General features: G+C 42.0%; 2 protein-coding genes across 6 annotated transcripts in view; both read right to left on the minus strand.

Annotated features, from left to right (window-relative positions):
• The window catches only part of igdcc3 (immunoglobulin superfamily, DCC subclass, member 3), a 113,421-nt gene extending 109,274 nt beyond the window's left edge, over positions 1-4,147 (minus strand). The window contains exon 1 of the mRNA XM_014175440.2: positions 3,800-4,147. Coding sequence (XP_014030915.1) covers positions 3,800-3,863 — 64 coding nt within the window. The 5' untranslated portion in view covers positions 3,864-4,147. The remainder of the gene's footprint in view (positions 1-3,799) is intronic.
• Positions 4,148-11,783: 7,636 nt separating this feature from the next.
• The window catches only part of igdcc4 (immunoglobulin superfamily, DCC subclass, member 4), a 64,489-nt gene continuing 57,463 nt past the window's right edge, over positions 11,784-18,809 (minus strand). For 4 of the 5 annotated variants that reach the window (XM_014175434.2, XM_014175439.2, XM_014175435.2 and 1 more), the window contains exons 17-20: positions 18,012-18,114; positions 16,580-16,817; positions 16,344-16,472; positions 11,784-15,484 (exon numbers count right to left, since the gene is read on the minus strand). In XM_014175434.2, coding sequence (XP_014030909.2) covers positions 14,648-15,484; positions 16,344-16,472; positions 16,580-16,817; positions 18,012-18,114 — 1,307 coding nt within the window. In that variant the 3' untranslated portion in view covers positions 11,784-14,647. The remainder of the gene's footprint in view (positions 15,485-16,343; positions 16,473-16,579; positions 16,818-18,011; positions 18,115-18,809) is intronic. The other variant, XM_045708216.1, reaches the window with a different exon arrangement.

Below are 18,809 nucleotides of genomic sequence, written 5' to 3' on the forward strand. Positions count from 1 at the left end.
CCCCACCTGTGGACGTCGGGCCCTCATACCACCCTCATGGAGTCTGTTCCTGACCGTTTGAGCAGACACATGCACATTTGTGGCCTGCTGGAGGTCATTTTGCAGGGCTCTGGCAGTGCTCCTCCTGCTCCTCCTTGCACAAAGGCGGAGGTAGCGGTCCTGCTGCTGGGTTGTTGCCCTCCTACGGCCTCCTCCATGTCTCCTGATGTACTGGCCTGTCTCCTGGTAGTGCCTCCATGCTCTGGACACTACGCTGACAGACACAGCAAACCTTCTTGCTACAGCTCGCATTGATGTGCCATCCTGGATGAGCTGCACTACCTGAGCCACTTGTGTGGGTTCTAGACTCCGTCTCATGCTACCACTAGAGTGAAAGCACCGCCAGCATTCAAAAGTGACCAAAACATCAGCCAGGACGCATAGGAACTGAGAAGTGGTCTGTGGTCCCCACCTGCAGAACCACTCCTTTATTGGGGGTGTCTTGCTAATTGCCTATAATTTCCACCTGTTGTCTATTCCATTTGCACAACAGCATGTGAAATTTATTGTCAATCAGTGTTGCTTCCTAAGTGGGCAGTTTGATTTCACAGAAGTGTGATTGACTTGGAGTTACATTGTGTTGTTTAAGTGTTCCCTTTATTTTTTTGAGCAGTGTATTAAGGCTACCTATAATTATGTAGTTCTAAAGTAGTATGGCTTCTGTTGACAAAAAATGTATCATGCTAGACTTCGATCAAGAAATTAGACTCTGTTTCAGACTTCGTTTTTCCTAATAATGGAAATAACAATAAAATTATAGTTTAATCCATGTTTTGACCTAATCCTTACAACCTCACAGACTATCTCCGACAGCAGCCAATCAGACTCTGTAACATCCATAACGGTAATTCTACGGTCTAAAGTGAAAAGCTATTTTTATAGCACTTTGCCGTGGCAGATCAAAACATTATCTTTATTTCTAGGGTAGACCCTGTAAGTAAAGACTATGTTTGTATACCTATCCACAGCCATCTACCCATGTCAATTATGAATCAACGACATTCCTTTTTCTCCTCATACCATAAACACACAGACACGGACACACACACACACACACACACACACACACAGCTGCAACAGGGTGCCCTTTGCCTTTCAATTATCTAAGCAATAAACTGACCCACAGACTAAATCACAACACCAGGAAGATGATATTGACAATAAATATGCACTAACAATGGTCCCACTATAAGCTCTAAGAAAATGTACATTTCATACATCTAAAAGGTAGTCTGGCGGTCTGACGTGTCCATAACATTGTCAACACATGGTCATTCCCTATGGGATAGGTGAGGTCTCTCTGTAGACTACTCACTATCTTTCACCAAACCAACATAGCCTGTACACACAACTGTTATTCTATCAAATTATATTGACAGGGTCTAAGACGAAGCTCACAAGAATAACACAAGTAAACAACAATAGCATCCTCATAGTGAATGTGACTAACAAAATCATTTGTTTTACGATTCAAATCCAAACAACCAATAAGAAAGATTTATGCTAATTGGGAGACGTTGCTGTTGCTCAGCCAATACGATTTTTTGTTGTTGCTGTTGCTATTTGTCTTTATTTTGAACAAACATCTAACAGTGCACACCTCTCTGGTCATACCTTGCAGAATGAAAACAAAAAACTGACTGTTCTATTCAGGCTTCACTACAGCTTCTAACCATACACCTTACCTCAGTGGTTCTGTGGTCTTCCTCATATAGACTGAAACTTTAAACGGCACAAAAAAATGATTCAATCTTTGCAGGATTAGTGAAATAAATCAATTGAAACTATTTCATTTCTCTTAGATGTGGTCGGCTAGAATACATCATAACAACTCCCTTATAAGTCACTCACTAGCCACACACAAAGAACTCAAAGGCCTCAAATAAAAAATGTATGCTTTTGCATAGCCTGGTTCCTCTCTAGGTTTCTTCCTAGGTTTTGGCCTTTCTAGGGAGTTTCTCCTAGCCACCGTGCTTCTACACCTGCATTGCTTGCTGTTTGGGGTTTTAGGCTGGGTTTCTGTACAGCACTTTGAGATATCAGCTGATGTAAGAAGGGCTATATAAATAAATGTGATTTGATTTGATGTTTACTCCTTCACTCCTCCTTCCCTACTCCTTCACTCCTCCTTCCTTACTCCTTCTCTCCTCCTTCCTTACTCCTTCTCTCCTCCTTACTTACTCCTTCACTCCTCCTTCCTTACTCCTTCACTCCTCCTTCCTTACTCCTTCACTCCTCCTTCCTTACTACTTCACTCCTCCTTCCTTATTCCTTCACTCCTCCTTTCTCACCCTCCATACTACTGCTCCAGCCTTTACTGGAAATGTGATTACATGGGTGGTGGGCTCCTGTGGGTCTCTATGGCATGATGCTCATCATAAAAGCATCCCTCTATCCGGGTTACATGCTGTGAAATGGGGCCTCGCATTGAGGGACTAAAAACTGTCAATCATACTGAACAAAGGAGCCAAGAACATTTTAAAAAGAAGTTCATCTGTATAAATATTCTCCTCAGCGGGCAATAACTGCTGTCTTTTTCATTCATTCTCACAGCAATAAATTGACTACACAAAGACTAGCTCAATTAAAGCTATCTCCCCCTATGACAGATGATAAGCGCAGCAGTGCTCAGTGCTCTGATTTAAAAAAAAAAGGCTAATATGCTCTATGCAGACAAGTGGCAGAACATATTGGGAATTAATAATTTAAAAAAAGTAATAACATTCCATAAATGCATAAAAGGCTGGTTTGAGTGCATCAATGGTAAGGATTCATAGTGACCACAGCCAAGAAAGAAAGGAAGGAGATACTAGTCTTTCAGAGTGTATTTTGCACAAATCAACACAACAGGACACACACACACACACACACACACACACACACACACACACACACACACACACGACACCCAAGAACCACATGGACCATAATGGGTATAAACAATTATCATTCTTATTTTTAACACATTCAATTAATAGGATAGCCTACTTAAACATCATAAAATCTAAATCATCTCATAACCTAATGTTGTTATTATTATTGTTAGGCCTATTATTAGGCTATTATTATTATTATCAATATCATCATAATTATGATCATTATTAGCCTACCACTTTTTCCTGGTTCGAGTCGTAGGCTACAATGGTAGGAGCCTATCATCATCATCATCATCATCATCATCTGCCTGTATCATTTTCCGGGTGTGTGGTTATTATACAGTTATGCAACAGACCCTATGTGGGTTAACCTATGTGGTTTCTAGGACGAAGGATGCTGCACGTGGCTACATACAATAAAACCTAAGGGCGCATGGATTCAAGATTCATTTTTTAAGCAACATCCATGTTGTTATATAGGTTAATATGATATTATTTTCAAAGAGTGTCAAACAAGTTCGTGCCAGCTACACATCACCACCTACTCAAGTGTGAGACCCTTGATATACAAATATCGGTTTCTAAATTCCATTGGCACACATTCACAAACACACCAATATAATAAACATGCTGCATGGAACTGAATTCCCCAAAAGAAGATGAACATTCAAGTTCACGGCCAGCAGAGATGGTCAGTGCTTCTATAGTTTCGTTCAACCATGTCTGCAGCGGAGACGGTATAGAAATATATAGGGCTAGATATTATGCACTATCTTTGGTCTGCAGCACCAGCTTCTGATAGGTGGAAAAGGCGGTTCCGTTCCAAAAAGGTGTTATCCTGCAGAGGTAGTAGTTGCCTAGAAAGGATATCAATAAACACTTACCGACTAAAGCGTTGAGGAGTAATCCAAAAATGCATGGAACAAGGCAGAGCCTTCTGGTAGCCATTTAATCACTTTGAAATATATTACGATACTTGAAAAAACAACGTGAGGCGATCAGAATAAAACAGACATACGGCTAGCTCTTCATGTTCCGAGCTACAACAATTGGTGGCTCGCAGGGGTAGAACTTGCTTGCGCCATTTTGCACATCTATCAGGAATCTGTCAGCATCTCGTGCTCTCTCCTCTATTCCTCTGTATCCCAGAGCCGCTGCCTCACACACATATCCACGTTGTAGCTTTTACCACGAACTACACTCCTCTTCCATCTGTCTCCCCTCCTCCCTCTACTGCATTCGCTAATTCTTTTTTTTTTAGTAGTCTCTACTCTGGGAACAAAAGCGACCAGACCGCTGCACTCACAAGGCATATAGTAAAGCCCCTATTAAGCTATGTTTAGTTTGCAAGTGGATCTATATTTAAAAAAATATTATACAATCATTTGTACCATTAGAGTACTGTATCCAAATAATTGATTCCTATCGTTATAGGCTAAGCCAAATGTATAAACGTTTGCTAGTTGTAGCCTAACATTAATTTCATGATTTATAATGTGTAGCTTAGGCCTATAATAATACTTTCATTCAAATAATAATACTTAATGTTATGAGTAATATTCTAACAATGCTGTTATCTGTTGAGTTTTATTACTAGTATTATGAAATATAATGATACATCATGTTAGTCAAAGGACAAATAACTGAAATATATTTTTTGGAGAAGGTGTTCAAATGTGAAATGAAAACAACATGATTTTTGTTGAAGGTGTTAAAATGTGAAATGAAAACAACAATGGCAAAGTGCGCTCACAAATCATCCCTTATGCTGCTCGACATTTCAGTGATTTATTGTCCATCAATTATTCTGGACCACTTTCGGATCACATCGTTGAAAAAAAAGATGTAACATGGTCGACCAAGAGAAGAAGAGTGACATCTAATGGTGAGGAACATTATTGCAATTTATCAGCAGAGCATCACCAGGTGGAATTCCCCAATAGAAGCGCCGTTATAGCGTAGTTGCCACCTCTGTTCAGCTATTAGGCTATATATTCCACTCCTTGCTACTCCTGTCATTTGGCTAATTCTCTCTATGTCCATTCAGAAAGTTTCCTTAAGAAAGGTACAAATAATACTTAACTGAAATGAGCATAACAAAATTGTAAAAATGAAAGCAAGTCATGATGATCTGCATGTGCGAGGAATGAAGACAGGTGAGTTTTGAGTTTCTTTCCTCTCATTAATGGGATGCTACTGAAGCAAACGTAGCTCGATTAAATCTTGTAGGCTAATATTTTTCCATATATCATTATTTCTTTCTCATTACGGAGTCCTCTCTAGCCATTTTAAACAACATGATGTTTCATTGATCCTGCCTCCTCACATTGTTTGTTGTTCTTAAAATTCAAATTCTATATTGCGCCAAGTTTGCGCGCACCCCATCTTCCATAACGTTGTCATGGAATATATCAATGTTGTTTCCAACCATACAACATTGATATATTCCAACTGCACCGTAGATCCGGCTGCATATTGAACGTTGAGATTGCTGAAAGGCCAGTCTCTTTGGCAAATGACAGGAGTGGAATGTTAGCTAAAAATACTGTTATCCAGACTACAGTTACTGTAACTGTAAATTTAGAAGGTGATATTTCAGAATATGCCTATAGGTAAAGTAGCTTGTAAAGTAGCCTGTAAATTAACTGTGGTGTACTGCTATATTGCATGAACACCTTTATAGCATACGGTAGGCCTAGCCTATGGTCCAGGAAGGCTCAATCACATTTTGGCCTTAAAAATATAAATATGCCTATTCATGGACTTTGTTTACTCTTTAGGGTAGCTCTGTCCACTTTCATTCATTTCATGATAATATTGTATCTTTAATCTCCATATACCCAAAACACAACAAAATGATTTTAAACTAAAGTTGTTAATCTACTCCATTATGTTACTATGCGTAAGGCAATCCTACTATGCAAACGACATTTTCATTAGTTATCCTTAGTAATGGACAGTTTGATTTTCTTAATAGGCCCACCTCTTATGGTGTGATTGCAATCTTGGAGGTTGTAATTTACATCTTATTAACCCCCCTCTCTTGTTCTAAGCGCCCGGTGCCTCAGTTTGAGGTAGCCTAATGGAACCAAGTAATAGACCTACTGTAAGTCTGCAACATTACCTGACTGTCATGTGTAGGAGAGGATACGTGTGAGAAATGTTCAAAGATAAAGCCTCTGTTTTTCTCCAAGGTGAACTATTGTAATCACAAATCTACACATACCTCCTACTAAGTTCTTCAAAGATGACAAGTTGGGCTATTTTTTATTCTTGAAATTATATATAATTACAGTGTGTGCATAATGTTTCTCCTATTTTAGTGTATGGCCTGTGTTCCACCTAGGTGTAACGAATTGAGAGTTGTGGGAATGTTCGTTTTTGGTTTCCCATTGGTTCTGGGAATGAAGCCATAAGTTTCCTGACCAGTAAAACCACATGTTTTATTAATGATCTGAGGACAGAAATGAAAGGTTATTTGAAGGTAATTAAATAATGTTCTGAGAACGTTCTCTAAATGTTAATATTTTAAAGGGCATTTTAAGGTTATTGGAGGTCACTTAATGTTTCAGTAAGACTTTTAATATCACTACTAGCTTAGGTTAACTGTTTTCAACCCCAAGCACAGATAGGACACATGGCAATTAATTTGTTTGGGTATTAATCATGCAAACACATTTCTTCTTTATTGTGGCACAGCATCAGTGAGATTCTAACCTATGATCTTCTGTTTTTTATCCATGGAATTAGGCCACTGCACCACCAGGATGGAGCTAGCATGCCATGTTTTTTTTTAACTCATACAAAGCTGTTCAATTTAGTCTATTCAAACAGACCCAATTTCAAATGAAAACAAGCACTCAATAACGTTCTGAGAACCATATGTTTCTTAGAGCTTGGTGAGAGCGTGGTTGTCCTATGGTTATTTTACATACAACCTTCCCACAACATTTTGTGAATGGTGCAGGATATTTGCTTGGTTTTGGAACATTCTCAGCACATTTGAGGAACTTGACAAAATAAAGCTATTTTCTTGGTATTTCATTACTTTAACAGAACGTTTCCTTAAAAGTTCAAACGTGGTTACATTTAATGTTTGGTGATGTCCTAGAAACGTTCTCCAACTGGTTTGACATTGTGAATCTTCTCAAATAGTTAAGAAACAACATTCTGTGTGTCACGACTTCCACCGAAGTTGGTCCCTCTCCTTGTTCGGGCGGCGTTCGGCGGTCGAAGTCACCGACCTTCTAGCCATCGCTGATCCACCTTTCATTTTCCTTTGGTTTTGTCTTGCCTTCCATCACACCTGGTTCCAATCCCATCAATTACATGTTGTGTATTTAACCCTCTGTGATTGTTTATTGTAAGTGCTTGTGCACGGTTGTCCTGGTGTGCGTTGGGTTAAGTACCCATTATTTGATTGTTCTGTTTTCCGGTGAGTTTTTTGTTATTAAACTACGCCGTTTGGAAACACAGGTTTTGTTCTCCTGCGTCTGACTTCTCTGCCACCAGTACGCACTCCTTACACTGGGAATTTCAGTACATCAGCATAACATTTCCCACAGGTTTCCTCATGGTTCTATTTAAAGTAATGTTCACGGAATGTTCAGAGAACCTAAAGAAATAATGTTCTTCTGTGGGAATTTCAGTACTTCAGTATAACGTTTTCTGCAGGTTTCCTCATGGCTCTATTTAAAATCATGTTCTCAGAACATTTAAGAAAACTTTCCATAAAAACCAGAAGAAAACAGTGAAGTTGAAAGAACTTTCTAAGAATGTTATTTAAAAACATATACATTCCGTTCTCACGTCAACAACTTTCTGTCCTCTGTTTTGTTAAGTGTGTTCAGGTGTGTTGGCCGCGCCCACCAATGCCACACCTGATCTCATGTGCTAGCTGGGCACTGACACCGGTTACACAGGGAACAGAGAACCAAGAACAGTCAAGGCAGAACTCTCCATAGCCATAAGTTTCCGTGCATGGTTGTTCATGGGTGACTGTAATATTAGTGAAACATCAAGACCAAAGATTATCAGAAGGTGGTCAAAGAAGGGTTACAAACAGTCAGACAAATCTTTGCTCAGTTATCCTCATCTCTTTATTAAGATGTTTTATTTACACAACAGTAGTTTGCTCAGATATCTTGAGTTGCTGTGAGTTTGACAAGTTCACTGATGGTAACACAGTGTGGATAAACTTAAAAAAAACAAGATTACTTCTCATCCATGTCCACAACTTTGACCAGCCGCATGTACACTGAGTATACAAAACATTAGGAACACCTGCTCTTTCCATGAGTTAGACTGACCAGGTGAATCCAGGTGAAAGCTATGACCCCTTATTGATGTCACTTATTATATCCACTTCAATCAGTGTAGATGAAGGGGAGACAGGTTAAAGAAGGAACTTTAAGCCTTGAGACAATTGAGACATGGATTATGTATGTGTGTCATTCAGAGGGCGAATGGGCAGGACAAAATATTTAAGTGACTTTGAACGGGCTATGGTAGTAGGTGTGAGGCGCACCGGTTTGAGTGTGTCAAGAACTGCAATGCTGCTGGGTTTTTCAGGCTCAACAGTTTCCTGTGTGTATCAAGAATGGTCCACCACCCAAAGGACATCCAGCCAAAAGGGGTGGAACTCAATATTAGGAAGGTGATCGTAATGTTTTGTACACTCAGAGTATATGTTACAGCCACCTCCAAAACTAAAGGTTTCGTCAGGAATTTATCGCTAACACAAACCTCCTCTCATTTTTTAAAGACCAAGTTAAATTGCACTTCTTGACATTTTTGAGACTGACAGTCTGAAGTTGCCATGGCCACAACTTCCATAACAATTTAATAAACCAATGCTGGAATGCATAAAAAGGGGAAGACATATTACTGTGCAAAGCTGATGCCAACATGGCAGGGGCCATGTGTAGTGATGAACAGGTGTTTAGCAGTGGACAGGTGTGCTAATCAGCGAGGATGGCTGTGACGACACACTGTGCAAGAGGGAGGTAAGAGCATCAGAGCACTGCCCGACGTACGCAATGTAGCACCAACTCACTCAGACACCCTCTACTGCCTCTGTCACGCAGCGATACCGCCGCCAACATGTTATTCCTACTTTCACAACGCAAACGCTTTTTCAAGACCCTGCACACATACACATATGAAGATAATAGAAGTGCTAATTCACAAGAAGTGCTCCAACAACAACAAGAGTTGACGATGATAGCGCGAGTGAGTATGACGTGAAAGAGGTTGCATACATACGACACATTGAAAATAATGTACTGTTAAAAAAAAGACTGAGATTTGCTGGTGGCACAAGACCAGGGTCTCTATGATTGGACATTCTGGATAAAGCACAGTTCAGCTGGTTAAGAAGTAGAAGAAGAATGCACAAATGTGACATCACTGGACAAGGTAGCTCACCACAAAGCACCAGAGAGGACACAGAGACAGAATACATTGATCTTTTTTTTTTTTTACAAAACTAAAAGCTAAATAATATATGCCATTTAGCAGAAACTTTGATCAGAATCTGTGTATCAGCGTTTGTGGTGAGGTTTTGTTTGACAACTAATGACATGCTTCAGAGTCGGGTATACTGTACATGCTGGCATGTTCCTCTACACTTTTATGCAAAGACAGGCCACCTGAGTAGGGAACAGTAAAGACCAGTATTCTACAGACATTTCTGCACTGAGAGGTAAGACCTGCAGGTAGACATTACTCTTCAACAATCAATCACCGCTCCACAACTCCACTCTTCTTGGCACTGATATCACAGGGGTTTCCCTGTACTACTTTCCCTAACCTCACCCCTACTTGCCTTCACCCTCCTCCCCTTACCTCCCTGCCCTCATCCCTCTCTTCACATCACCACCCCCCCCCCACCTCCCTGCCCTGCACCTGCATCCACTCACCACTCAAAGGTTTATTCTTAGAGTCAAAAATAAATCCACTGCAACAAGAGATATTTCCAGCTGAGATAAGACAAGATAAGCAGTCTACTGTATTACGTCATCTTCTGCCAGCTTGGCTCCCACAAAAGGATTCTTATAAACATCATTTCCTTATTAATAATGATCTTCATTAAATTAACAAGCCACCAAAAAAATGAGGTATTCTATTGATAAAAGTTATATAAAAAAGTGAGGATCCCGTTATTGAACTAACGTGCATATTTGATCAGATTAGAGCAAGATATTACTACATTGAGCATCATATCGGCTTACTCTGGGCAAAGATGCTTACAGTAAGGAACACTATGTACTGTAAGATATGTAGTTAGGAGGAAATAGTGAAGAGAACTAACTGAACCTCTTCAGTGAGAGCACACATTCTTTATGCTGGAGGCGGTTTTAGGTCTTCAACGTTGGCTCTGTTTTCAACAGACCACACAAAGCCGCTGCAATAGGTGCCCCTTGAGTAAGAGTTTGAAACAGAGCTGAGAATGACACTACAAGATGTGTATGTTAAAAACAGACGCTTCAGTAGAAATGTGAGTAAAGAACATGTAACACCTTCTCTAATGTTGCAAATATACAATACATACTTTACCCCTGTGAGATTCAAATGAACTGTAAACAGTCACCTTCTCACAGCTTCACTCAGTCTAAAATAGATATTGGTAGTTATACTGTACACACAGTCCTTTTAAATATTGTATTGGGTGGACACCTTTCATTAAAATGTAACTGACTAAATAAACCTGAATGAGTTAATCAGAGCACAATGACTCATTTCTAAAAGGACTTTTGCGTCCATAATGACTGGACTAATTGTATAGATTAAAGATGGACTGAGAACGTTTTCTGGAAGATAGTGCTGTTCCCAATAGACCAGAAGGATACGTCTTGAGAAAAAAAGCCAAAACAGGAGCATGTAGTGTACGAGACTGAGAATGTATGGTGTTTTCAATGCATTTAGGGGTTGTAAGATGAGAACACAACATTGACATGATTTTGCTTAGATACAGTTTGAGCATGCCTGATCCTGAGTGAGGTCTGTTCAAAGTATAAAACTGGAATGCTTTAGTTATGAGACTCTTCTATATGCCTCTGAGTTCTAGCACCTATCTGGACTAGCTGAGTCCTCATTCATCTGACAGACCATAAGACTCAATGTCTTGGGCCACGTTTACAACAGGCCCATTATACCTGTATAGTCTTTGATGTAGACATACTCTAATTTAGACAAAAAGCCTCACACAAAGTAGGACAAGATATTCTTGTCCTTTGTTTTGAAGAAAAAAATATTTTGTTAGGGTACACAAAAGGTAACTATAAGAAATGTAAGCATGCATTATGTTCAATAAAATAATAAAGATGCTTGTTTAAAAATGCTATAATGGAGGAAATGAAAACATGAGGGTAATACAAAATAGAGGATCTGTGTTTGTCAGAAGGATTATTTACAGTGCCAATATAAAGTCTACACCGCCTTGAACCTTTTTTCCCACATTTTGTTGCGTTACAAAGCGGGATTGAAGTAGATTTAATTGTATGTTTTGTCATTGATCTACACAAAATACTCCATGTGAAAGTGAAAAGAAAATTCTACACATGTTTACAAATTAATACAAATTAAATAAGAAAAATATAGTTGTTGCATAAGTATTCACCCATTTGTTTAGGCAAGCCTAAAGTAGTTCAGACGTAACATTTGGCTTAACAAATCACACACGTTACATGGACTCACTGTGTGAAATAATAGGGGTTGAACTGATTTTTGACATACATACAGCATCTGTAAGGTCCCTCAGTCATGTATTGAATTTCAAGCACAGATTCAACTACAAGACCAGGTATACTTTTGGAAAGCCTCATAAAGAAGGGCAGTGATTGGTAGATGGGTAACCACAACAAATCAGACATTGAATATATCTTTAATCATGGTCAATAATTATGCTGTGAATGATGTATTAAATCACCCAGAGACATCAAAGATGCAGTCGTCCTTCTGAACTGAGCTGCAGGACAGGAAGGAAACTGCTTAGGGATGTCACCATGAGGCCATAAGGGGATTTTAAAACAGTTAGAGTTCAATGGCTGTGATGGGAGAAAACAGAGGCTGGATCAACAAGATTGCAGTGACTCCACAATAATGACCTAACTGACAGAGTGAAAAGAATACAAATATACAGAATACAAATATTCCAAAACATGCATATGTATACAACAAGGCACTAAAGTAATATTGCAAAAAAACATGGCAAATGAATACACTTTATGGCCTAAAAGCAAAGCCTTATGTTTGGTGTAATTCCAACACAACACATCACTGAGTAACTGCCTTCTTATTTTCAAGCATGGGGGTGGCTGCATCATGGTATGGGTATGCTTGACATTGGCTAAGACTGGGGAGTTTTTCAGGATGAAAAGAAAATGGATGGAGCTAAGCACTGGCAAAATCCTAGGGGAAAACCTTCTTCACTCTGCTTTACACCAGACACCTGGAGAGGAATTCACCTTTCAGCAGGACAATAACCTATAACACAAAGCCAAATCTAAACTGGAGTTTCTTACCAAGAAGACAGTAAATGTTCCTGAGTGGGCAAGTTACAGTTTTGACTTAAATCTGCGCAATTTTTTGGGGGCAAGACTTGAAAATTGCTGTCTAGCCAATATCCCCAACACCTTGACAGAGCTTGAAGATTTTGCAAAGCTCTTATGAGACTTACCCAGGAAGACTCACAGCGGTAATCACTGCCAAAGGTGTTTCCAACATGTATTGACTCAGGAGGGTGAATACTTACCTAATCAAGGTATATTAGTGTTTATTTTTCATTAATCTTTTTAAAAATCTATCATTTTTCTTCCATTTTAAAATTACAGAGTATATAAAAATGACAATTAAATCCATTTTAATTCCACTATGTAACGCAACAAAATGTGAAAAAAGTTCAAAGGTGTGTAGACTTTACATGTGGTACTGTGAAAGACCTCAGGCTGGCGAGAGTCAAAAGTACAAAGAAAGAATGTAAATATGGCTGAAAATACAAGTGGTTTCTAGGTCTATTTCTCTAGGATATTTCCATCTCCCTCTCACCTGCAGAGGGAGGAGCTCAGACACAGCTGAGAAAGGATGGCATCACAAAGGGTGAGGCCTCCCAAAGGAGGCTTGTTCATCTGTAGTAGGTCTAGTAACAAGCTACCATATAGCAGGCCTGGTAACTAAACTGCTGCATGATTTACCTAAGGTGAAAAGTGATTTGAGGTAACTGGTAAATTAAAAATGTTTTTCTTCTCCCGTCCAAAGTAGATGTAACATTGAGGGGGGGTGACGACAGCTGGAAACCCAGATCTAATGGGACAACCGATAATGAGGAAAAGGGCAATAAACAGAGATCTGAGACAGTCTGTTATGTACCATATGTGTCATTTCCTGTAGGTAATACACATTGATGTATATAGAAAGAAGAGGACAAGAAGTTATTCCTGAAAGTATTGAAGGCTATGAATCAAACAGTTAAAAAGCAGATTCTAAAAGTTGCACCTATCTGCATGACACAATTAAAATCACCAACAAACCATCCTGTAAATAAATGAGGTAGTGCTGTTGACTGGGAGCAAAACCAGGAGACCACTGCTGTAAGATGTGTTATTTTGTCATACACCGACATGTCTCATCTAGTCCTCCCCCCAAAATAATGCAACCTATATCAACTACATGTACTGTATGCGGTTCCTTCAAATTTTCTTCAATTGCCTCATTTATTTAGCTTTTTCTTCATTTTCAACATATTTGTCCCATTTTTATTGAATATAATCATCTATATAAATATACAGAGGTTAAAAATGCACCTACAATATTAGGCACCTGAGACCCCCAAGTCAGGGAGACCCCCAGTCAGGGAGACCCCAAGTCAGGGAGACCCCCAGTCAGGGAGACCCCAAGACAGGGAGACCCCCAGTCAGGGAGACCCCAAGACAGGGAGACCCCCAGTCAGGGAGACCCCAAGTCAGGGAGACCCCCAGTCAGGGAGACCCCAAGTCAGGGAGACCCCCAGTCAGGGAGACCCCAAGTCAGGGAGACCCCCAGTCAGGGAGACCCCCAGTCAGGGAGACCCCCAAGTCAGGGAGACCCCCAGTCAGGGAATGTGTGTGGATCCTGAGACAGCAGGAGGTTGGAGAGAGAGAGACAAGAGGTCTGCACTCTCAGTGTCTAAATATAAGGCTTCTTTCCTGGTGCTGGGGCAGGAGCATCCATACAGTGGAACAGCCAATAGGAACAGCTCAGTCATTGGAAAGGGGCCAGAGTGAGAGTGAAAGGGCCACATGGTCACGTCTCTGCTCTATCTTCATCCATGGTGCTGAATCAAAAGCCTCTCCACCATCATCAGCTGACCAAAGGTAGGTCTTGAAGTACCACACGCCCACGCTCAATCTCAGAGTCCAACAGGTCAAGACTTATGAAAAAAGGGAATATCCTCCTTTCTACATTATGCTTCCGTCATCTGTAACAAGAGCCTGTAGCAAAGCACAGAGTAAGGCCAGACTAACATAGTGCTGCTATGCAACAAAATGAATACCCATACATACTAGCACAAAAAAATATATACTGTATATATACACATATAAAACAATGGATTCAAAGTACCTATAAAACTGAGCCAGGAAGAAGAAAATCAGATACTGAGGTGCTTTAAAAAAAAAAAAAAAATTGATTCATCATGGATGAGAAAAAGAAAAAAGTCCAACTGGTCTTGGTGTGGGGGTTTGGTTCTCCTCTTGCTAAGGGCACAGGTAGCTGTGCGCTGCAGAGTTAGAGTGGACAAGGCCGGTGCTGACGAAAGGAGAGGGGGACGGGAGAGTGGGGCAGTGTCTGGAGTCCCCGTTCCCCAGGGTCTCCTGCCCTGTCCGCAGGGGCTTGGTGGAGTGGAAGCCGTTGGTGAGCCCCATTCCCGTATGCCGCCCCATATCTACAGTCAGCTGGGCTGCCACGCCCACCATGCCCCCAACCGTGCCCTCTGGCTGCCCATTGTGATTGAACACTGGCTCCAGGACAGGGCCGGGTGGGACCTTGGGCAGGGGTTGTGTCTCTAGGGACTCCTCCCCTGGTGATGGACGTTGTGGTGCCTGGGCAGGCTGTCTGACTGGCTCCCCTGGATGTTGTGGTGCCTGGGCAGGCTGTCTGACTGGCTCCCCTGGATGTTGTGGTGCCTGGGCAGGCTGTCTGACTGGCTCCCCTGGATGTTGTGGTGCCTGGGCAGGCTGTCTGACTGGCTCCCCTGGATGTTGTGGTGCCTGGGCAGGCTGTCTGACTGGCTCCCCTGGATGTTGTGCCGCCTGGGCAGGCTGTCTGACTGGCTCCCCTGGATGTTGTGCCGCCTGGGCAGGCTGTCTGACTGGCTCCTTTGGGTGTAAGGGGGCCTGGGCAGGCTGTCTGACTGGGGAGTAAGCTGCCTCGGACAATGACAGCCCCCTGGTGGCCTGAGAGTCCTCATCCTTGTCACTCCTCGCCTCCTGCTGCTCCTTCTCCAGGTCGTTCAGCTCAGAGTGAACTATGACCTCTGCCTCCACCTGGTTACTGCTGCAGAGGGAGGAGCCCAGTCGGTCCTCAGGGTCGCCCTGAAACACACACACACACACACACACACACACACACACACACACACACACACACACACACACACACACACAGTTAGCAGACATTTCATTCTTTCATTTCATTTCATACAGTCAGCCCATGTAACAGTCGAGTCCTACAAGGCAGTGTGTTTGTACTCCTGTTGTTCTGTATTAACATACAACTGTAAATGACCTTACACCAGTGGTATCAATCATAACTGAAAGGCAGCCATAATACAATTATAACAGTCATTATTTCATGTTATGCTATCCAGCTTTCTGAACTGCATACCATTCTCTAAATTAAATCATTGAGAATACGACCGAAATGTCACCAGTAAAATAGAGCAGCGGTGGTATGTGGTGTGACTGCAAAATAAATGAGGGATTCATTATAGATTAATTATAGCTCTCCCCTCCTACACTTTTGAAGGGTATGAGAGCGCCTTAACAGTGGTAGAGTAATTAATTTATCAGACGCATGATCAAGCGGCTCATTCAGCTTTCAGCCAGAGTGTCACGTTCTAATTAGCTATACGTCATCCTGACACCTCGTTCATTGTTTCATTACTTCCTGTTCAGCTCTCACACAAACCACTCTACCTCTACACCATCTCTCTCTTACTGCTCTTCTACACGCACGCACGCACGCGCACACGCACGCACGTTCGCACACACACACCACGCTCACACACAAACTACGCTCGCACGCACACAGACACACACCACGCTCACACACAAACCACTTTCTACCCCATCTCCGTTTTATTCTTGTGCACATGAATACACACACACACACACACACAACAAACACACACGTGCGCGCGCATGCACTGACACACACACTCTGCTCACATACCTTGCCATTCTCTGTGTTGGCCATGTCCAAAGTTCCATTGTTGAGCGTTGGAGAGTCCTCTGTGATGGTATCCCTGTATTTGGTGATCCGGTTGGCCCAGTGACGACTAACTGACCCATTCCAAGCAGCCTGGAGAATGACAAGGTCAGAAGAAAAACACGACTCAACAAGTAACCTTGAAAAGTACTATATTTGTAGTTGTGTCTAGTGTGGTATCTAGTGTCCTGACAACTCACCTTGAGCTCAGCTCCTAGGGCATCGTCCCCTACTCCTACATTACCCATGAGGCTGTGCTCCTCAGTGGGCTCTGTGAGGGGTTGGGCGCGGTCATGCTCATGGTCCAGGCTGCCCAGGGGCATCAGGGTCTCTAGCTCATGGCAATCACTGCATTCTGGCACCATGGTGGGCACAGACCTACCCCCACGGCGGTACTGTGGAGGTAGAGCTGTGGAGTCCAGCCCTCCAGACACCTCTCTGGTTACACAGCACAGGGAAGGGACACGGGTTATGGATCAGGGTTATGTCACTGCACATGGTTTAAACTCAGAGCACAGCATAAAAACAAGGATTATCAATTGTATTTTTTATAGGAATACTTCGGGATTTTGGCATTGAGGCCCGTTATCTACTCTCCCAGAGTCAGATGAACTCTTGCATACCATTTACATGTCTATGTGTCCAGTATGAAGGAAGTTGGAGGTAGTTTCGCGAGCCATTGCTAACGAGCGTTAGCGCAATGCCTGGAAGTCTATGGGTATATACTAGCACGCAAGCAGATACCCATCGACTTCCAGTCATGGCGCTAACACGAAACTACCTCTAACTTCCTTCATACTGGACAAAGAGACATGGAAATGATATCCATGAGTTCATCTGCCTCTGGGGGAGTAGACAAAGGAAGGCCTCATCGCCAACATCCCGAAGTATCCCTTTAAAAACAAATATGAGGAATGCATTGTCATAGACAGTCATTACAACTATAACAGTAGGATGAACAACATATTGTCACTCCATCTCAAATTGTGATGGCTAGCTGGGTTCACTATAGTACACACTGGAATTCAAACAGTTGAGCTAAATACCAAAACAGACAGTAATAATAGCTGTTCCGTATTAATGCAAAATTATTCAAAATTATTCAAATTTGAAATGTCAAATGTGCAGCATGAAAACATGGACCCCCCCTGGGTTTCACACAAAAGTCACCCTAATACTGTAACTATACAAAACATTTCCAAATCCTCCGCTTCTATTTGAATCAGTTTACTGCTCTCCCTGCCAAACCCAATGCAGGGAAACATGACTTTTGTTTCATATTCTTTCCTGCTCATTAACCGCACAGCTTCATAATAGACCAAGAGCAACCATCCGTGGTGCTCTGTCTTTCAGGGCACTCTCAACAACATCTGCCTGTCTGTCTCTCTGCTGCTGCTGCTGCAGCTTCACACACACACACACACACACACACACACACACACACACACACACACACACACACACACACACACACACACACACACACACACACACACACACACACACACACACACACACACACACACACCTTCCCTTAAATCTTACAATGCCAGTGAAAGCTTAATGATCCTCAAATCCTAGACGTACATACTAAAATAGACAGTCATTTGCTTTCAAGTGGCCTCTTCTTACCTGGCCTTGCCGTTGCGGAAGCTGACACACATACAAAGGAGAATGCTGAGCAGCCCCAGACACACACCAACTATGATGCCTGTCACTGCATGGATGTCCAGCTCTATAGAGAACAGGGAACAGCCCAGGAAGGCATGCAGGAAACGGGAAGAGAAAACAGACAAGATACTGGATGAGTGTCTGAACCTGTCAGCACAGGACGCAGTTAGAGAACAGAAGGTAAGTGGGAGGATGAATGATAATATACTGTATATGCAGTATGATGACAGCCGGATTCCAAAAATTCTGCAGAACCCATTCTGTCACCCCTCAATCAATTTCAGCGGGCCATGAAGGAACCAATTCACACTTCCTGGGAGGGAGGTATTAATTCAGCTTGGGCAATGGCTGTCTGTCTGGCAGCAGAGTGGAGAGAGGACAGATGGTGCTCGCTCCGCTCTCGCCCGCCCACCATCCATCTCGCCCTCAATCACATTGCATTTACTACTGGCAGGACTGTCTGATGGAGCTGAATATGGGGCAACTCCACAGGACCAGAATAAACCTGCTACTCATCTTACTCTGTCTTTCTACATCTCAGTGGTTTCAGCTAATGCCCTGTGCCAACCAGAGGAGGATGGACTCCCCTAGCTCCAATGTTGTGACCTTTTGCTTCTGAATGGAGCTCTCCCCTGGCTTGCTTCTAGATGCTCGAGTTTGGCTGTTGTGTTCATTATTCTCTGACGGACAAAGTGTAATTGGGCTACAAATAGACGGAACTGCAGTAGCATTCAACAGTGTGCACATATCCATCTTTCT

The sequence above is a fragment of the Salmo salar genome, chromosome ssa26 (genome assembly GCF_905237065.1).
Source record: "Salmo salar chromosome ssa26, Ssal_v3.1, whole genome shotgun sequence".
Lineage (NCBI taxonomy): Eukaryota > Metazoa > Chordata > Actinopteri > Salmoniformes > Salmonidae > Salmo > Salmo salar.